This window comes from Chanos chanos, chromosome 2, assembly GCF_902362185.1.
Source record: "Chanos chanos chromosome 2, fChaCha1.1, whole genome shotgun sequence".
NCBI classification, from domain to species: Eukaryota; Metazoa; Chordata; class Actinopteri; order Gonorynchiformes; family Chanidae; genus Chanos; species Chanos chanos.
In genome coordinates, this window is record NC_044496.1 from 36,092,943 (window position 1) to 36,115,412 (window position 22,470).

The 22,470-nt window shown below is 40.3% G+C and overlaps 1 protein-coding gene across 1 annotated transcript; it reads left to right on the forward strand.

The window, feature by feature from the left end:
- The first annotated feature begins 617 nt into the window (after positions 1 to 617).
- On the forward strand, positions 618 to 6,503 carry apba2a (amyloid beta (A4) precursor protein-binding, family A, member 2a). The gene is made up of 11 exons (XM_030765298.1): positions 618 to 2,120; positions 2,304 to 2,393; positions 2,723 to 2,762; positions 2,999 to 3,144; positions 3,651 to 3,737; positions 3,988 to 4,173; positions 4,528 to 4,707; positions 4,947 to 5,159; positions 5,380 to 5,499; positions 6,023 to 6,163; positions 6,432 to 6,503. The coding sequence occupies exons 1-11, from the start codon at positions 618 to 620 to the stop codon at positions 6,501 to 6,503; spliced, it is 2,778 nt and encodes a 925-aa protein (XP_030621158.1).
- Positions 6,504 to 22,470: the final 15,967 nt, after the last annotated feature.

Genomic DNA, 22,470 nt, shown 5'->3' on the forward strand with positions numbered 1-22,470 from the left:
TGCAAAAGAATGTAATGCCAGTCATTCACTGGCAGAAAAGAGTGTAGTTTATACAAATATCAGCATCTGTCCTGTCTAGGTATTGTGTCGTACTATATGTGCTATTAATCTGTGTTTTATTTGGAAGATAGGGTTACTTCCCTATATATAGTCACCCATCTTTGATATTCTTGTAGAACTCTCTGAGGAGCACAAAAACACCTGTGTTTTTGGGATATGTTTAAACCTTGACTGTCAAACTTTCTGACTGTGCTTGAATACAAGGCTGTCCAACTTTGCCGAATGAAACTAGTCCTGCTGGCTTTTCCCTTTACCACCCCAGTACAGGCTTATTTTTACTTTTAAATATCTGTGCTCTTTTTAGCTGGTCTGTAACAAAGTAGTTGTTAATAAAAACACTAAACGGCAGGACTTAAGGACCAGAACTAAAGGTCCCTGCACCAACAAGAGCTTTGTCTGTGCCAGATTATGAAATAGAATTTTGTGTTTGTGTGTGTGTGTGTGTGTGTGTGTGTGTGTGTGTGTGTGTGTGAATGGTGATTTCATACTAGTAAGACTGTTGTCTGTTTTTCAGGGCATAAAGTAGCAGAGTTTATAGAAGTTTGAGAAAGCTAGCTATGGCTCATAAAACAAGTCAGGAAGTCAGGGCCAATAAAACGGAGACTGAAGTTCCGTATTCAGCTGCGTTACCAGATGAGCAGGGAAAAGGGTTTGGGGAGAACGAAGACACCGTGGTACCCTACAGAGCCACTGCAGACCATCAGTCAACTACAGCTCCTTCAACCACTCACTGTTCCAATGACTGCACAGCACCTAGTGACCACTCCATCCGTAGTGATAGCCCCAACCACCCCGACAGCATAGACGAGGACTCTCTGTCTGAATATGACAATGTCGGGTCTGATGAGGATGATGAAGAGCAGGACTATGATGAAGATGAGGAGCTGCACACGGATGCAGATGGCATGACCTATTACGTCCATTGTTGTCCAGAAGACGAGAGCTATATGGAGGGGATGGACTGTCATGAGGGGGCTGATGGTAGCGATGGTCCCAGCACATCACAGGACCATGATAAGTCTTGCAAACAAGTGGAGGGATGGGTGAATTCTGAGGGATTTTATGAGGTACTGCAAAAAGACACAGAAACACTAGTTTACAAGAGACCTGAACCGATCACAGACCCAACATATGTACAGGCACCTATGGCTGAGGATGAGGATGAGGATGATGACGAGGAAGATGAAGATGATGAAGAAGAGGGCTTTTTACCTTATGACAGAGAAGAAGCAGAGGAGGATCAGGATGAGGTTCTGTGTAGGAATGACTGTGACTTTTCAGAAGATAGCACAAAGCTTCAACAGAGGCCAAAAGAAAGTTATGGCCAGGTTGCACATGTAGCGGAAACAGATAGCAGTATCAGAGAGAGCCAGATCAGTCTACAAGGTTCTATGAGACACAACATAAACTCCTCCTGTAGCGGACAGAGGAATGAGAAGGAGGGACCCAGAGCTGATGTCATTTGTTTTTCAAAAGACTGTGATGTCGGTGAGACCAAAGGAGACTCCAGGCGGAGAATCAGGTCCAAAACCCATCAGATAGAGGATACATATGGAGATAGGCATTGCAAGGAGAACTGTGGTGATATTGCTAAACATGCAGATTCAGCGGACAAAGGGTGCAATCGAGAGAGACACTCATTCAGAGGACATGGCAAAGAGGAGAGAGGAGAGGAGAAGAGTGAGTCTGTGGGCAGTGACGTCCCAAAGGAGAGACGAGAACGCGGTCCGGTGTGCACTCGCACTGGTCCCAGAGTAGCTAAACAAAGTGTGAGAGAGAGACTGAACTCTTCTGATACCGATCAGGAGGTCACACAAATCATGAATGGGGTCAAAGTGAGATTGAACATGGCATGTGCAATCACAGGGAAGGATAAGGGGCAGTCACATGATCAAAGAAAGACATCTGATAGGTCCAAGCCCTCCTCACACAGACCTCATAGGCGGGAGAGCCAGCCACGACCCCCAAACACCTCACCTGTTGAACAACCTGACACACCGCTCTGCAGAGACCAGCAGGAACACACCAAAGAGGAGAAGCAAAAGTCTCAACAAGAGCAGGTAACTGGCATTTTAGGCAGCTTTAGGCTTCCCTTCTGTAACATGTTATGACCAGTGAGACAAAGAGTAATCAAGGATGTTGTTGGAGCACAACATCATCTATTAAAAGATTCTTGGGTAGCATGTTACTTGTTCTTTTTTTTGAGAAGCACAGTGTACAATCAATTGGTGCCTGATACCTAGGCCCAGATCGACCAGAACAGCCCAGAGCAGAGCAGAACCAGTCGAGTCTCTGGACCCGAAGGTCCAACACGGAGTCACAGCTCCCCTCAGGTGGGGTGTCACTCACATCACCTGAAACTTTTTGACACTTCTACAATTGCAACTCTGGGGAGAAGGCCTGGAAGACTGCCTGTATAGAGCTGTGTTATTCATTTTACTAACAGAAGCAGCACATTTTCAGCAGCATATTCCAGAAAACACAAAATTTGATTTGACAACTAATCTTTATTCGCCAAAGTGTCACTTCTGAAGTAGATGAAAAATGCATTGTTGAGTTGGTCCCCAGAGCCAGAGCTTAGATGCACTGCTAGCTTTTAAATAGTGGTTTACAACAGTCAATTAATTAATGCATTTATGGGGGTTTTTGCTCTGTTTTTCAGCAAACAAAGAGAAATCCCTCTTTCCCTAGCTTTGTGGATGGTAAGTATGGTTTCTTATTGATAACATTAAATGGTAAACTGCTATGTGGGTGGAATCTCTAAGCACACGTAAGCCACAAATATGTCTAAAAAATGAGTGCATAAGTAGTTGGTATATATCAAAAAGGAGAGAAAACACTGACATTGCTCTTGATATTTGGACACATTGAAGTGACAAACATTTTTGACGGTAGAGTAAGCATTTTTTCTCAAACCTTCTTTCTTGCTCTCACTCAGTTCCAGGTCCCTGTGACCCAGAGGATCTTATTGATGGCATTATCTTTGCTGCCAGCTACCTGGGGTCCACCCAACTTCTCTCGGAGAGGAATCCGTCTAAAAGTGTTCGCATGATACAAGCCCAAGAGGCTGTAGACCGAGTCAAGGTAGTCCACACTTTAGGGTCCTGATTTAATCAAACTGCTATAGACCTGCTAAACTGACAAATGTATGGCAAGCACTGTGCTATTTCAAAATAAGAGTTGTCAGCCCCCTTTAACTTATGACCTAACATGATCGAACACAAAAGTGGACCAATTTGTCATTTGTTTGGGCAGTGGCGTTTTCAGATCACGGTAACAGCTTGTGGATTATTGGCAGGAAATTGGCAGAATGCATTAACGGCAGGGTTTTAAAAAGGACTGACTCTTCCACTTTTCCTTCAGAGAGAACCTGAATTATAGAGCTCCTATGTCATTTTTAATTTAATGAAGGACAAATCTTAAATGTTGCTTAAAGACCAAAGATTACTTGCTTCTAAATTTCTGTTTGGCACATTCTGAGCCAGGTTTTACATGTAACTGACAAGTTGGCTGACAATGACTGACACTTGGCGTGTTTCTCATCAATCCACAAGGGGTAGCTGTGACTCTTCTCTTCTGTCATGTGTCAGTGTGCAGATGGAGAGACACAGAGTGTGACAGATGTGGATCTCTTCATCTCAACCAAAGCCATTAAAGTACTCAACGCTGACACACAGGTTTGTGATACTTAACACACAAACCCACAACACTGAGGAAACATAAAAATTTATTATGTGCAACCTCCTTTTTAATGAATGTTCATGATTTTCTGTTTCATTGCTTTCCAGTTGCTTTCCATCTTGTAAAAACAAGCTAGCATGTCCCAGCTCTCTCACATAAAAGACTACAAATTAGAACAAAGACCACAACAAAGCCATTTATGTCATGTTATTTTCACCTTTGTTTTGTCTGTTTTCATTCCAATAGGAGACTATGATGGACAATGCCCTGCGTACCATTTCTTACATTGCAGACATAGGTAGTGTTGTGGTTCTAATGGCACGTAGGCGCATGTCTCACTCTGCTTCACTAGACTGCACAGAGACTGCCGTCAACGCCACAGAGAACCAGAGACAATACCAAATGGTCTGCTATGTGTTTGAGTCAGAGGATGTAAGTTTGAATTGCAGATTTTTTTTTTGTCTTCCAGAGAAAGAGAGAGGCAATTATTTTGGTATAGCAGTGGTGTCAGTTCTTATTCCCACTTACCCCTGTGATTTTTTTTATTCCCTTTGTGGGGGTGTCTGGTTTTAGCTTTTGTTCTAACATTTAGCATGGACAATGACCTGAAAACCATTGGCTTACATAATTATAAATGATTTCACGTGTTTTTTTTTGGGGGGGGATTGTCTCCCTCTATAACTCAGTTAAGTTAAGCAAACTCTGTCCTCTTTCACTCTCTGTTTTAGTAACATGAAGTCGACTCTTCTGAATAATCACTGGTCCTCCCTCCATTCTTCTCCTTAGGCTCAAATCATAGCACAGTCAATCGGACAGGCGTTCAGCATGGCCTATCAAGAGTTCCTGAGAGCCAATGGAATCAATCCTAAGGACCTCAGCCAGAAAGACTACAGTGATATCCTCAACACACAAGAGATGTACAACGATGACCTTGTCCATTTCTCCAACTCTGAAAACTGCAAAGAGGTTTTTAGAGTGTTTTTGTGCCTACCCATGCTCGGCTTTGAAAAAATAGTTTTAACATAGCTAGCTATGTAATAAATGATTCAGTCTTTCTGTGTCTCTCTTTCCTCTTCTGCCTCCTTTCCTTTCATTTCTTCATGATCCCCTTCTTACTCTCTTGTATGCATTTCTTGTGTTTTTACCCCCATCTCACACACTCCACCATTTCGTCTTCTCTCTTCTGTCCTCTGGGAATGGTGCAGCTGCAACTGGAGAAACAGAAGGGGGAGATCCTGGGAGTGGTGATAGTTGAATCTGGTTGGGGCTCCATTCTACCCACTGTAATCCTGGCCTGTATGCTGAACACTGGAGCAGCCGCACGTTCGGGCAAGCTTAGCGTTGGAGATCAGATAATGGCTGTTAACGACACCAGCCTGGTGGGGCTCCCCCTTGCAACCTGCCAGGGCATTATCAAGGTTTTTAGCCCCCCCCCCCCCCCCCCCACTTCCTTTCTTCTCTTCCTTTTCTGTTCTCTCTCTCTCTCTCCTCTTTGTCAGTAAACGTTGGTTTCACTGTTGTGTTTTGTTATTGGCAGTCCCTCTCCCACGGCCCCATTGTACTCGTGTGTATCTGTGATTACTCTGAGGTGGTGGATCAGGGTGTTTGTTTGTATGTGTGTACTTGTGTCTCTTTCAGGCTCTGAAGAACCAGGTTCAGGTGAAACTAAGTGTGGTCAGCTGTCCTCCTGTCACTACAGTCCTTATTAAAAGACCAGATCTGCAATACCAACTGGGCTTCAGTGTACAGAATGGCATTGTGAGTGTTCATGAGTCACAAGGACACAAGAAAGCAAGCCCCATATTACCAGACAATTAGTTTTCAGCATCTCGTGGTCTTTATTAATTACATAGTATAAGATATGGGGGTAAAATATATTTTCTGTTGTGGCTGGACTGCTAGTGTTTATATAAAATCACTGAATCTGAAGGGTGGGACTCGATTGAAACTGACTGCTGTCTGACAGAATTGACCTCATATTCCTATTTTTGTTCCTATACCTACTCTAAAGTTGGCTATAAAGACACTGTGTGCCAGGTAGGCAAAGGTGGAATGAAAGCAGTGGTTCACCATCTGGCCACATGAGGCCTGTGCTGGGAAAAGAGGCAGGAGTTTGAAACTGAGAAACAGCTTCAGGAACTTTTGTGTCCCAGAAATACATAAAACATTCATGTCTAAAATTAGGCTTAAAATCCCTTGCTGATTTTTCATTATATCAGATACTGAATTTGCTGTTTAATTAATGTATCATATTATACATCCCACGGTCCTCTCTTCTCAGATCTGCAGTCTAATGCGGGGGGGCATTGCAGAGCGGGGAGGAGTACGCGTTGGCCACAGAATCATTGAGATTAACGGGCAGAGCGTCGTTGCCATGGCGCATGAGAGAATAGTCCATGCCTTGTCTATGTCTGTGGGGGAGGTAAGGATTTTCACTGAGGTCATTTTGTGACAGCCTCCTATGATACAGTACACTGTGAAAGAGCATAACTTAAAGCTAATAGGTTATTCAAGGATTCAGCAGTTCTCTCTAACTCTCTAATGTAATTGCACTGAGTGTTCATAGGTTTTGTTCTTGTTCTTACTGTGGTAGACAATTCTTCAAGGAAATACCATAGCTGTATTCTTGTTCAGAGACTATAAATGCACTCGTTTTTAAATTCTCGTCGTTTCTTTCTCTCTTTGTGCAGATAAATATGAAAACTATGCCAGCTGTAATGTTCAGATTGTTAACAGGACAGGAAACTCCTGTATACATTTGACATCAGCTGTTGCGTTAGTTCTATGGAGGGAACTGCCGAGTAGGACAACAAAGGATCTTCCAACTGTCGACTTCCAAAGTCTTAATAGTCTCTTTACTTTGCCTGGCACTGTGTACATGATTACTCCTGAGCCTACTGTATAAGGAGCCTCTCACAACAGCTTAGAAATAGTTTAAAGCATCAAAAACAACATGGTTGAAGAGAAAGACATAAGTAGCTCAGAGCTGATGCATGTGCAAGGATGAATGTCTCACCTCTCAGTAAAAGCAGAAAATGATTCATCACAATTATTTTTGGTTTTTTTATCAAAGGAATGCAAGTTCTCACTTTTATTTTGTAATGATGCAAAAAAAGTGTTTTATGGGTAGAAGCCAAGATGAGATACAGATAACTGCCAAAAGAAGACACCAAAATAATGTGTTTTAAAAGCCACCAGAATATCCTCAGTTAGTTCCCATAAGTGTCTAGAATCTTGCTAGTGATAAATTTCATAATTCTGTGTTTTGTTGATTGTGTTGGTAAACACTGTTCTTAAATCTCCCAGAAGTGTTGGATTGGGTTAAGAAAGACAAGAAAGACAACCATACAGCATACAGTTTATGTTGTTTTCATGCTCATCAACCCATTCAGTGACTGCTTTGTGCTCTCTGTGAATGAGGAGGAGACCAAACAGCTTTATATGTATCAGCACCAACCTTGCCTTATAAGAGGTTAAGTGGACCCAGTCCACAGTGTTCCCGTGCATCCCATGAAAATCCTTGAAATAAATAAAATCATTTAAAGCACAGAAAACCCCTTGAGTATAAAAGTTTCAAAGTTTTTCTGTTCAGTTTGATTACAAAATCTCAAATGTCTTGGAAAACACCCGGCAGTTACTGAACCTAAAAATAAAGATAGTTGTTTCTATAAGCATTTTGGATGACTGGCAAAATATATTTGAAGACTGTGCTGATAAATTTAAAAGAGGGTGCTATGCTCTCAGAGGTGGGCAAGCTTACCGGAACAGCAAAGTATGTGTGTGAACGCGCGTGAGTGTGTGCTCGTTGTGGAACTGGGTGTGTGCACGTCTTGATGTTGGTAACAGTGCTAGCCAGTATAGTAGTCGGGAGATCAGAGAGAAATGGAGAGAGTATGTTAACTCTGGTAAGATGGACAGTAAAAACAATAAATTCACTTCAAGGCAGCTGATATTAACTCTATGTTAATATTAGTGCCCTTAAAGTCAGCACAACAGATGGTAGAATAAACTGCTTCAAGTCTATATAACTAATTCATTAGATTTAGGAACAATAAGCCCAGTACAGATCAAATGTTAGAAATGAGATTAAACAAAAATTATTCAGCCCAAATGCCACTGTGATATGATGAGTCGATTACTGAGGCTGCATTAAATAATATTACCATATTTAATCCCAACAGCAACCTAAACACAATCTAAATAGGTGCAACTACAAAAAGGACAAACCAAGATGATCAGATTTATTTGGACAAATCTACCACCTCCCACTCACACAAACACACACATATCACCCAACCTTACACACTACAGCCTCTCTCCAGGGATAAATGGAGTAAAGAGATCAGTTTAATAAATGTTGAGGCTCCTGAGATGTGAAGATGGTCATTTATTAACATACACATTATCAACATACACATTATGTACAGAATACAGTACAGAGTATACAGAGTAAACAAATGCATTGTGAGGCTCTTTTAAACAGGACACATCCTTGATCTTTCATTACTTGCATCTGAAAAGCAATTTTTTTTCATGCAAAATTGATAGTGGAACTTGCGAAAAGTGAAAAATACGAGAGATAAATATACCTGAGTGGGTGTTAATTTAACGTAGTCATGATACTATGGTGCCTCTGCCTATGACTCACTCATAGTATCCATCTCTGGGAAGATGAGTTGAAACTACCCACAAGATTAATTAATATTTGCAGTCATAAGGCCAAAATGTAGGTACTTTCAACCACATGTGGCTCCAGTAAATGGTGTCTTTCCTTGAGACTACCGCTTCACCATCCCCTTAGACCCTGTTCCACATTAAACATCAGTAAGTTGAGCATTGCTGTGTCACTGAAGCTGCTTAAAATCAAGCCTTAACAATCACACTTCTCTCAGAGTCACTGAGATCTGCTCCTCTAACCATAATAGTCAAAGTAATAGACAGCTGGCACTTCTCATTCTCACTCTGGGCCATTTTCATACATGACTCTGTGTTGGGATTTTAATGGTTTAATTAACTCAGGAACCCAGCTGTGTGAAAGAACACTCCTCTAATGTACCTTGTATCCCTCATTTACATAAGACTGTATTTTGGCAGTTACCTGTATATAGGTTGATTTGCCCATACTGTCTCTGTTCAGATCAAGGGTAGGATTGCTTAATTCATGTCAAATGATTTCTTGCAGACTGATCTTCACAAAAAATAATAATAATTGCTTATGTGTACTGGGTGGTTGTCTTTGAGGTCCAAAGACAACAATAATGTTTTGTTGTTAGAACAATTTTAGTTGCAATATTTATCCTCCTGTCTGATTATCAGTAATGAAGACGCTGCACACTGTGACTGACAGATCTACTCTGGAAATTGTAATTTGTGGCATGCTTTTTAAAAGAGTGACTATTCAGTATATGAAACACATTAGATGGAGTTAATGTCATGTTTTTTTTGTGTGAGTTTTTTTTTATGCATGCAAGTGGGGAAAAAGATGATTTTTTCAATACTCGGTATGACAATATGGAAATAAGTGAATTTGGCCGATGAGATGATCACTGATTGCTCTTGAAGTTACTGTTTTGCTTGTAATAGCAGTTACACAATGGCAGTATAGCTGTTTGAGTTTCAGGTATTCACCATGTACATGCAGAAAAGTATCCAGTGTTTTCTTTTCTTTTTACAACATAATTGTTTCACAGCTGGTAGACCACCATTGTATGTCACGTAGAGTGCTGCTAAGGTGCTGAGATACCAAATTACAGAGAGGACTTGAGAGCGGTTGTTTTTTTTCTTGTGTAGACCCTCACATAAAATTACAACACTTTTTCCATGACGAAACAAAGGAGGAACACAGTTCTATATTACAGATGGTGTTCTAAACATATTCTGCCTTTTTGCTGACCCATGATATGTGCATTAGTATTAGCGCAGTGCATTTCTTGGGTTTATACTTCATGCAACAGTTGCTCTCTCACCAGACATTTTAGAGACTTGCTCGAGTGGGTTTTACTTATTTTATTTGACAAGTTTAAATTAAAACTAACAGTGAAAGAGGAGACATTTTCCAAGCTACTGAGCTACTTTCTCAAATGGATTTATGTACATATGTACATTTACAGTCCAGGTCAGAATGATTGGCACCCCTGAATTGTAAGTACAGAATTTAGAATATCTTTTGATACATTTAAATTACTTCCTCAAACTAAATAAAAAACAAATAAGACTCCCCTGTGCTTAATTTTCAGTGTTCACATGACCTGAATTAACCAATGAATGATGGTTTTACTGCGTAAAAAGGGGCCGATTGTTTCCAGTTTCTTTTTCACAATGGTGAAGACAAGAGAGCTGTCTGAGAGCATCAGAAATGTTATTATCAGAAAACATAGCAGTTCCAAAGCCTATAAGATCTTCAAATCCCTGTTTCAACAGTTTGTAATGTTATCAAGAAGTTTCACCATCATAAAACTGTTAAGATGCTTCCAGGACATGGCACTAAGAAGAAGCTCAATGAGAAAAATCTGCGAGGGTTGGTGCCGATTGTGGAAAAAACACCACGCAAGACATCTAAACAGCTTCAGGCTGACCTGGAGCTATCTGGAGTGGTGATTTCAGCATGTACCATACGCTGCACACTAAACCAAGCAGGGCTCCATGGGCAAAGGCCAAGGAGGACACTGCTATTGAAAGAAAGTCACAAAAAGGCAAAACGTTCTTAGATAAGCCACAGTCTTTGTGGGATAGTGTGAAAACTGAAACTGAAGTAGACAAAGTAGAGCTCTTTGGGAATGCAGAGCATCGGTTTGTTTACAGGCAACGAAATGAAGCCCATAAGGAAAGGTACACCCTACCTACAGTAAAAAATGGTGGTGGTTGTGCTTACCAAGGCATTTTAGAGCAAAATGTGTTACCCAATGTCAGACAGCTAGGTTAGAAGCAAGAGTCTTGGGTCTTTCAGCAGGACAACGACCCAAAGCACACATCCATCAGCACAAAAGAATGGTTGAAAAGGAAAAGATGGACCGTTTTAAACTAGCCAGAAATGAGTCCTGACCTAAATCCCATAGAAAACCTTTGGAGAGCACTGGAATCCACCATTGCAAAAAGGACACCTGCAAACTTAGGAGTCTGAATGCATAGCAATGGAAGAGTGGCAGGAACTATCAGCAGACGGGTGCAAGAGGCTTCAAGGAAATGTTTAGAGGCTGCCATTGCTTTGTGTTTGTATTACTTCACAATTAAGTTTTGTTCATTTTCTTTCATTCAGTAACCTTGGACATTAAATATTCTGATTATACAAAATTAGTTCATATGCATTTATTTCTGAAGATATTCTGAATTATGTACTTGAATTCAGGGTTGCCAATAATTCAGACCAGGATTGTATCTGACTGAACAAAGAGTTTTCAGTGTTTACATACATAATCACAGCTGCTTCCAGCAAAAAAAAGGCTGACATTTTTTTTGCAGGATTTCTTATCTTATATGATGGCCCTGGATAACACTGGCTGTTTCTCACAGTTTCAGATGGGTGGGGGGGGGGGGGGGGGGGGTAGAGATTAAACAGTCTCACAGTTAAAACAATATGGCTCATTTGTGTATTATTAAAACCATAGGGAAATGTTTCAAAATGAAGAGTGTGTAAGTTCTGTTTTTATCCATAGGAGCCTTTTGGCTGACATGTGTATGAGTTAAAACAAAGTTTCTTTGTCGGGATCCCAAAACAAAGAGTACACAAGTGAAATATATGACTCAAAACTTAATCACATATTTTCTTATTAAACTAAGGACTCGACACACAGAGGAAAAAACGTGCAGCTCCACTATAAAACAAAACTGAAAGACTTCCTAACTATTTGACAGGTTACAGTGCCCTGTCTTTCCTGAAGAGACATGCACTAATTGTCTAAACCATAGACATATATGTTTATAGTTGAACACTATCACTTACGAATACTATGATGAAATTATTTGTTAATATTTATACAAATATTCATTCATTAAAATAAGATCAAATAACATAGATTTGGCTCCTACATTACTGGTCCCTAATTGTTCTCAAGTGCCTTGAAACAATTACCTAACTTTAATAAAGAGAGCCATCTAACTCCTACTAACATCATGCGATTGTATACTACAATAATCTTTAATGTCTTTGCAAGATTTAGAGCCAGAGGTTACCAGCATGTGACTCATCATAGGAGCTCAGTCTTTACCATTGGCTCGTTCCGCTTCCTGAAGTAGATAAAGCCTTGTAATTGGTATGCCTAGAGTGCTGGTCTTCGTGTTAACGTGGTCTTGACGCACAAGGCCCTTCTTGTCTGGGAAGACCTGGATGACCCTTCCTATCACCCAGGAGGTCGATTATTTCGTTTGGCTTCCGCCTTGTAGAGAACAGTACAAAGGCCTTCTTCATACAAGGTTTGGGTTCTCAAGGTGGCATTAAGAATTCTTCGTGCAGATCGAATTAACCTCTCCCACACCCCACCACAGTGAAAACCAGTAGGAGGGTTATACAACCACTTGATTCCCTTCTGAAGGTCCGATAAAATTCATACTATTATTTGAACAAAGAACTAGGACTTGACCTCTTTTAGCGAGGAATCGACAGAGTGCATTAATGAATGAGTCGGTATCCAAAGACAAGGAAGCCTCAATATGTACAGCACGTGAGGCCATACAAGTTAACGCCGTACCTTTTAATGATGCTTTGTCCTTGCTTGTCTGCTAATGGACCAAAATAGACATTGGTGAATGGTCAGGTAAGGTAAGGTAAGGTCAGGTAAGACTCTGTCCTCAGGTAAGTCAGCCATTTGTTGCCATCCCACTGTGCCACTTAGCTGCCAACAGATGACACACTTGGGCACAATTTTTCTTATTGCTGCACTAGCATCAGGGATCCAAAACTTTTGGCACAATTTTGAAAAAACATGAGGTTGCACCCACTATGACCAATGCTCTTGTGGATCTGACACAGTGCAAGTTCAGTCACATAGATATCCTTTGAAAGGATTGATGGGTGCTTGAATTCTTCAGGCATATCTGCCTTGCTGAGTCTTCCTCCAACTCGAAGCACCCCATCTTTCAACACCGGATTGAACCTGTAGATGTAGCTACTATGTTTCACCATCTCATCTTTCTGTAGAGCAGAAATTTCTTCTGGAAACTTCCTCTTCTGGCAATGGCAAATGTCTAACTCAGCCCCCAAAAGATCTTCCAGACAGAGGTTTCTCTTGTCCAAACTTGCTCTAACATTGAGCATTTCTCTATTTGCTACAAAGGTGCGAAACCTTGTGATCTCGTTTAGATTAGATTTAGACTAGATTCAACTTTATTGTCTTTGCACATAGTACAAGTACAAGTACAATGAAATGTAGTTTTACATGTAATAAGAAAGTGCAAATAGTAGAATAAGGTGCTGATGAGGCAATATTTACAGGTAAGAGTATACGTGATATATGGTTATGTAACCACCAAATATATACAGATAATAAATAGAAATCCTGACAAGGCAATATTTACAGATAAGATGCAAGGAATAAGGCATATATTAGTTAAATACAGATGGAGTGAAATGAATGTTATAATCAAGAACAGGTACAGACAACTGTTTTGTTGTTTGTTTTATAAATGAGTAAATAAATAAATAACATGTGCAAAACAGGTGGGGCCGCAATGACACCCCGAGGTAGATATTGAGGTATTGACATGAGGTATGATAGCTGTAATAAATATGTGAAATAAAGCAGTGTAAGGTCCATGAGTGTGAGGGGGGAGTGGGGGTGAGAGTTCAGAGAGTTCAGCATGGTGATGGTGTTATGGAAAAAGCTGTTCCTGAACCTGCTGGTGCCTGCTGGCTCAGAATTTTGTCAGTCCAATCAGATTTGGCCGGTCAATACGAAGATTCGACTATTCGTTCCTTTTTTTTCATGTAGGCTATCTAGCAATCAGAAAATCCATTGGCAAGAGTTTCAGAGATGATTTCCACCACATTAACATAGTCAAATGCAACAAAGTCATGGGAACATATTTTTGAGAATTTAAAAATCAATAAAAGACAGCTGCATATAATGCTGAAGATCTGAATTGCAGCCTGAATTGCCGACATATAATGTCATGTTATCATGCGTGCTACGCTGGAGGTCAGCGATAGTCAGGAGCAGGACACTGATGATGTGTTGGGTGGCTTTCACCACCCGTTGCAGGGCCTTTTTGTCAGCTACGGAGCAGCTGCCATACCACACTTTGATGCAGTTGGTCAGAATGTTCTCGGTAGTGCAGAGGTAGCAGTTCACCAGGATCTGAGGAGACACGTGGGAGATGCTGATGCCAAGGCCACTAAGTTTAGTGAACAGACTGGGGGGGATGTCTGTGTTAAGTAGTCATCAATCCTGTGTTAAATAGTTTCCAAGGTACTTCAGGACTGTAGTACTATCAGTCCAACAGATTGAATCTTTAAGCTGTAATTGAAGTTCCCTTCTCAGCACTTTGTCCATTTTGGCTGCCATAGTAGTTGCTGTGAGCGAGGAATGGCTGTTGTCTTGAGAGGAGCAACACAAGCCTTCCCTATGACAAAGGCGCAATGAGATTGCAATCATTCCTAAGCAGGAGATAGGTCACTGTGCCATAGCCGTCTTCACTTGCATCTGAAAAGTGATGCAATCGTGCAGATGTCAGTTGTCCAAAATTTCTAGGCTTTAAGCATCTCTCTGCTTTAAACTCATCCAGTAGGTGGATTTGCTTAAGCCAATCTGTCCACTGTCTGGCAAAATGGTCTGGGATGATGATCCCAATCTGTAGAGATTTTGCAGTATTCTTTTTCCGGGGAGGATTACAGGCACAAGAATTCCCAAAGGGTCATAGATCAAACTGACTATGGTAAGAATGCAACGATCACTGCATACCCCTTGCCAATCATTTCATCCGTGAATGCGGTATAATCTTCATGAAATTATCTATCCTTGATTAACTTTCTTTTAAGATTAAAAGCACATTGCTCTGCAGCTCTGCGATTGTTCGGCATATTAACCACTCTGTTCCGTGATGGGTTATAATGCCCATTTACATGCTTCACTGAATTTGAGACTAAGTCCAGAAATTGCTAGTCTTCCCTGAACATTTCAACTTGTTCACCCTTTCCTTCCTCAGGAAAATCCGGCTTGAACTGCTAATGCCACAAGTCTTCCGAGCGTACCACAGATAGGTGGTTTGCTGTCACTTTTATCTGTTTTCCTTTCCTTGTTGTGCCTCCGCACCCTTCCTTGAGTGGTCCATTGACTGTCCACCCGAGCATGATTCTTACCGCGTAATGCCTATTGTTAACACTGCTTACAACCTACCATGGCTCCATAGCTTTAGGACTATCTGTTATCATTTGCTGTGTGTGTGAGTAAAACGCTAAAACGCTGAAATAAACACCTACAACAAAACATCCATAGCGCGTATCCTGGTATGTACATCTCATTGTGATCTATCATTACACTGACTTAGACTGTTCTTACTTACGAACTCTGTACCTGTACAGACGTGGAGTCCAGTATTATGTGGGAAGTTCAAAGATTTGACAGCTGGTACAACAACTTAGGGTACCACAGCCGAGGAGCTGCAGGTAAGCGTTCTCTCATCTCATATCATGTAAACATAGGTAATACACACGCGTTTTTTTGTCGCTGTATAACTGTTAATGCCCTTAACGGCCACTTGTAACTTAGGAGCGTCTCACATGTGTCTCTAATTTGCCTGACCTGCATGTCTTTGGACCGTGGAAACCCACGCACACACAGGGAGAACATACAACATACCCTGGTCGCCCGGCCAGGAATCGAACCCAGGACCTTCTTGCTGTGAAGAAAATTGCATTTTCAGAAATCAGAATAAATGGTTGTGGCAAGCAGAGCAGAGGGTTTGTTTGATTTGTATTCAATATGATGTCAACAATGCCACCCAGGGGAATCTCACACCCAGGAAATTATTAAAAGGGTTAAACACTTTTGAAACCGAAAATGTCACACAGGTTCGTATACATTTAAGAGATCAGAGACGTGAGTCCACAAATAATGAAATTTTATTAAGAATTTTATTTCAAATGAGACAGGTTGTCCCAACAATTAGTGGGGGCAGCGTGCCCAGGGGGGCTGGAGTAAAAGCTGATTGTGTTAACACACCGGGCACAAATACGCAAACTAGACACAACTGAAAACAAAAAGGAACCAAGAACAGGGCTGGGGCTAGCCGCAGTGGAAAGGGGCTAGCTGAAAGGGGGAAGGGGTCCTGATGCTACACACACTACACGTGACTACTCCACAGTCCAAGTAACACCCTGAGTATTCTACAGTAAAGGGCCAGTGAAAGGACTCCACCACCTGGGGACCAGTCTGCCACCTGCGTCAGCCCAGCAGCTCCTGTCCAACCAAAAAATAAGCAAAGAAAACAAATGTTACCAAATGACGGGGGGGGGGGGGGGGGGGGGTAGGGTTAGTACAAGGGTAACAAGGGTAAAGTACAGCTGTAAACACATCCAATCCGCACTGAAGTCGCATCGAGATCTGATCGCTCAGACCACATTCGGAGGTGGTCTGGACCACATATGACCATATACTTTCAGCAGTGTAAACGCGAATGCGATCTTGCCTACTCATTTGACGTCGAGGTAAATAAATCATGTCAAGTCTACGGGTTAAACAAAATACCTCTGAAGTGAATATTTGACCCCTGAACAACACATGATACCAAATCGCTTGTAAACTCCAATACAAATTTATGACAGTAATTCTCATCGTGTAGACATTTAATATGCATTTCGTATCATCATGTCATCTGTAATCGGTTTATTGAGCCGACATATAGGCTACAGGCAAGGTATATTGCTTCTCTAGTAGTGGGCTCGGTTACCCAAACGCATTGTAAAGGGATTAGATACAATTTTATTGTTTCATACCTTACTTTTTTGAACTATGTAGTATCTTTAACAGCCGTTTCACATTTTGGTGGCTCCGAACATTACAGTTTACCTTGACTGTCGACATAATTCACGCATTTCCTTTGAAAATGTTCCAGATTTCACTCCGTTACATATTTTATAGGACACCTGTCAAAAAAGAAACAATGCATTTGGTCTTTGTAAACGGAAATGATGTATGTGCTTATTTGCATATAGAGCCGCGAAGCGAGATCCGATTGCAAGTGCTCACTCAGACACATGTGGAGACGGATTCTACTTAATTTAATAGTGGAAAGTTTTTCCACGAGAATACATTATGTTCATTCAAAGTTACGTAATTTTAGTGATCTTACAAAATTGAATGAATGTAATTTACTGTGGCAACTTCAATTTAATGTGATCAAGTTAGATGAAGTTGATTTATTTGAGTAGGTAGGCCCTAGTAACTACAGCTGTCAGTGATCCAGTTTCAATATGTGGATTTAACGAATAAATCTAATCTAGCATTAACTCATCAATGCTAAAACTGAAGATTTAACTGAAATAATTTACAGCCTACTTGGTCATGACAACCAGTGTTTGCAGCATTCGTTAATTTTCAAGGTCACTTGTTCTAGTTAGGGTTGTGGGGGGTACTGGAGCTGTGCTGGAGCTGACTGGGAGTCGGAGCTGACCGGGACATTCTCCTTGCTGTGGGGCAGCAGCGCTACCCATTGCGCCACCATGTAGCCAGACGAAAGCTTGTATTTTCAAAAATCTGAATGAGTGGACACACGTTTGAAAAGTTTCCACACAGCAGAATGAGGTACATCACACACATAACTGGCACAAGTGCACAATAAGGCATAAGTAGCTCATTCAATAAATATGTAAATGTAAACCTAATGACAGATTCTTTATAATTTAAATGGAAAACCACCTGAAAAACCACAACAAACCTGCCGTTATAGGCATGCACTAACAATTGAAAACCAAGTCTCAGCTGCATCAACTGTAAGCTGCCTTACTGGAACGAACTCTTACGGTTTCTTTCCATCCAGTGTTTTTCGCACAGTTGCTGCACCTGCAGTCTCCCAGTGGTAGGGCCCTCCATGAGACTTGGATAAACATAATTCATTCTAGTGCATTTTACATGACTGGTTTAAGTTAGCTGAACTATTGGCTTGTTTATGCTCTTTCGACTATAACATTTCAAATAATAGCCTACATGGAGATTCACGAATTCAAGTTATTTCAACTTGATTTATTTGCTTTAACTATACAAATCACAAATTCAAATTATTTCAACTTGATTTATTTGCTTTAAATATACAAACATCAGTTTTAATTTTTTTGTATGTGTAAAGACAGATCTAAACGGACGTACTTTAGAGCTGCCCACTTGTGATCGGATCACCAAAATCGGATCTAATGCAAAGTGTAAACAGGGCCAGTGTGATTGGGAACTACTACAGCAGTCAGAATGAGAAAAAGTCTTTGAGTTGATTTTTAGTGAATATTTTTCTGAAAGAAATCCCTCTTAGTTCCATGTAATTTAACTTTTCAACAAATTCTCACCTGTAGTAAGTTACATGCTCTAATGTGGAGCTACTATTGCCATCAGAATGAGAAAGGTCATTTTATGTTTTTTTATAGTGAATATTTCTCCAAGAAAGCTTCTAAAACAGGGAGTTTCTTCTAAATGTTGTGGGAAGTCAGTTCATTTTGGAATTACTAGAACGTTGAAGTGGTAGGTGATTTTATTCATTTTCAGTGAATATTGTGAACAGTGAAGCTGTTGTTGGATAAAAATCGATAGCGACAACAAATATCGTTTTCTTTTGACACATCATATTATAATGTACTTTCCATGCCCACTATCATGTAATTAAGCTGCAGCGCTTTGTCGTGTCCAAATGTATGGAAAGTTAAAAATCGAATATCCAGCGAATATCAGACGTCAAGCCATCTTCACCGCGGTCGACACACACATGTCCCAGGCAGCACAGACTTCCTGAACGGCAAGCGCTGCACATTAACAGTATGGTAACCAGGTGTGCTACAGGGGAGCAGCTTTGTTTTCCTACAATAGTAATACTCGTGAGCGCAAATTAATTTTGCCCCAAATTTGCGTTTGAGCTTTAGGGAGGTTAGTTAAATATGTCATGTGATAAAATGTGCAGTGATGCTGCGAACAGGATTGTGAGACAAGGAAAGTACATGCAAAGGATATCTGTGTCGGTCTGCTATAGTCTTGTTTGCGTCAGATTGTGACTGACTCTCTGTAACACTGCCCCCCCCCCCCCCAAAAAAAAGAAAAGAAAAAACTCTGAGAAGAAAATAGCCATCGGATTATTCAACCAATGAAATTAATGCCTCAGCATTGAGGAGAATCAAAATAAAATGCATTGAAACTTTAAAAACTGAGTTCCTCATTTTTACTGATGAGCTGATGTAGACTTTAAACAGAAATAACTTGGCGCCACTCAAAAGGTCAATGATCATGGTCTTGACTTAGCCCTGGCCATCAGTCACACTGTAATAAGTCTACTGGTGGATCTCGTTGGTCTTGGTGTTGGTGTAGCACTGTTTTTCACTGGTCTTGGTTTAGAATTAGTGGTTGGTGATACTGATCTTGTTTAGATCCCTGGTTTCAGAGGATGCTGCTTCCGGTGTGGATCTAACATGTCGGATGTAACAGATGTAACAAAATGTAACTTTACGTAACTTTAAATTTCAACTGTCATACTCATACGGGACTGTGAAAGACTCCAGAGAAGTGAAGTTTCACTATCTGGTTGTGGGTGAGGTCTGTGTGCATATACTCAGTGCACTGGCCAGTGGGTTTAGTGCATCTCCTCCTTCATAAAGAACCAGGGACACAGAACACATTACCACTCTGCTCTTCACAGATCTCACATCCATCTACAGCTCTCCATAAACACAGAGACAAAAATAATAACCAAACCCTGATTAGTTCTATACAGAGTACGGATGTACACATTTATTTATATAACCATATATCTCACATGCAGTCAGCATTTGATTGCCCATTCAGACAACACAGTATTCACATATATATTCATTTATAAACTACATCTGGCAAAAAGTCGGTGTTGAACATATGCTGTTTTAGTAACATTTATCATTCATGTATATACTACATCTGCCAAAAAAATCTGTGTTTTACAGCTATGCTGGTAAGATTTTATTATTCAACCTCTGGCCATGTTATGACAGATTGTTGAGGGTCTTTGAATGATGGGAGGCTGCTGGTACTAATGATGTCACATGTGGTGTAATGGCAGTAAAGCTGACAAAGCTGAAGATACTAATGTCCAGTGTTAAGTGTGCCTTGTTTTATTAGTCTATGACAAATCAACTGGTCCAGTCAACAGCAATGTCCACATTTCAATGTTGGACTTATTTTAGATATTTCTAAATCTTGTGAGGGAAAAATTATTTGAAGACACATTGTAACTGTTACAGTGCTCTGTTGTAATGATAGATCCTGAATTTCATCTATAAATTGTGCAGAATAGTACATAAGAAACTGAGATAATGAGTGTTATAAGGTGTAATGGTTCATTTGTGCGCCGGATGGTTTGGGGCCAAATGTGTACAATAAACAACTGTATTTTATGTTTCATGTGGAGTGTAGGGATATGCAGAGAGCCCAGTATTTGTATATGTATCTGTATTTATTGACAGCAAAATTATTTGTATTTGTATTTGTATTCGAAGAAAAGTGGAAATAAGCATAACAATCCTGATTTTGTTTTTATTACACTTCTAATTTTAGGATATTAAAGTGTTAATATAAGTGTTCTTCAGTAAACTATTATAATAATTATTATACTTAAACTATTACAATAACTATTATAAACTACTATTATAATTATTATCCTGGTCAAACAAACTCCGCTTCACATACTGCAAGTCCAACAGGAAAACAAAAGACAAGTAACGTAATAGTAAACCACCTTAGCAAACCTGTTAAAATATAAAAAGATTTCCTAATCAAAACAAAACAGTGGCATAGCAATGCACTTCATTTCGCATATATTTTAATCAGGCTGTGCTGCTCCTTTTCAGCCTGTGCTCTCTCTCCCCTCCACCCTCCTATTGTTTTCCTGTCACGTCAACACAAGCAGGCGGAACACAAATACCCACAGTGCTCACAGTTATGAGGAACACCAGCTATTTCACATGTTTTTTTCTTCCTGAAAACAAATAATTGACATATTTGTGTGGAATAAATATTTGTAAAAACCCACTATTTGTGCTTTGCCGAATACCGTATTCAGATTCGGCTCCAGTCCTAATCGAGTGTCGAGTGTTCAGATAAGTGGATATTCAAAGAAAAAAAAAGAATAGAGAGAGTAATTGAAAAGGAGAATGATTTTAATTGGCCACCCCTTACATAGAGATGTACATAAGTTTACAGATACAAACCCCTCTACAGTCAGAGTCCAGTCCTGACGAATTTGAAAGTGCTGCATTAACTTAATTCCTTCCTCTACCAATAAACCTTCCCCGTCTTCACCAGCTGTAAAACTTAAATGCAGAAAACAGACACACTGTTAGTCAGTGGTAAACTACACCCTGACAACAAACTCAGTCAATAACGATATGAAAATATAATAATAAAAATGAAAAATAAAGATAAAATAAAAATTGTATCTGTACATTGCACAGTAATTAGTAAAATAATAAGTAGCCTTTAGTAAAGTGAGAATAGTGAAGTAGATAGAAAGTTATTGAAATAGTGCAGTAGTTATATGCATAGTATATAATGAAATACGCCCCAATATAAAGCAATAGTAAGACTATCACTATTGTGTGGTTTGTAATGTGCAATAGAGAACACTGTTGTAGTTGCATGTGCAATAGAGAATATTGTCGTTGTTACACATTATGCAAAACTATAATACTAACTGCATAGTGCAATTCTAAACCAGATAACTGTTAGAAGGAGTGAGATAGATAGAAATATTTACTATATAGTGTAGGTGCAATTGCAGTCCTAACACAGGGACACCAAAAGATGTAGGTGTGATAGGATTAATAAATCAGTCTCATAAAATTTATTAACCATTAATTTGGGTGTTCAATATTTTATTAATTAAACAACCAAGATCAATGGGATAAGCTAGCTGTAACACTGTGCTACAGTCTTAGAGAGTATTGCAGTACTAATGTATTACAATTACACTACTAAATCCATAACACTCATGAATAACCAGGTTGGTGAAGGTAATTCGGAGTGCTTTGATGGCAGAGGTTGGCATTCAGTGAATACTGTGGCAGAAACAGACAGGACAGCAGTTTATTTCAATGATACTATTTATTAACACAATCAATACTACTTGGCAAACTAATACTGATATGGTACAATCAATAATCAGCAGCAAATAGAATGATCAAAGGGTAAATGGTAACAAAATGGTACTGAGTCTATGTACAGGTATTCAGTGTAGGACTGAATGAGTGTTAGACCAGAGATGAGTAAGTGTGTGTGTGTGTGTGTGTGTGTGTGTGTGTGTGTGTGTGTGTGTGTGAGAGAGAGAGAGAGAGCGTGCGTGTATGTGGGCGTGTGCCCAGCTGCGCACTGAAGAGAGAGGGAGGAGTTCTTTGGAGAGAAGCTGTGCGCATTTGCACAGGAGACAGGAGGAGGAGCGAGGGAGAGAAACTGCGCGCAGGCGCACAGCTAGGAATAGGCGTGGTGGAGGAGTGTCGTGTGTGAGCGTTCTTGCTCCGCCCCAACGAAGAGGGGGGGATGGGTAGCAAGAGCGCGTGCACGGGAGAGGGACAAAGGATCA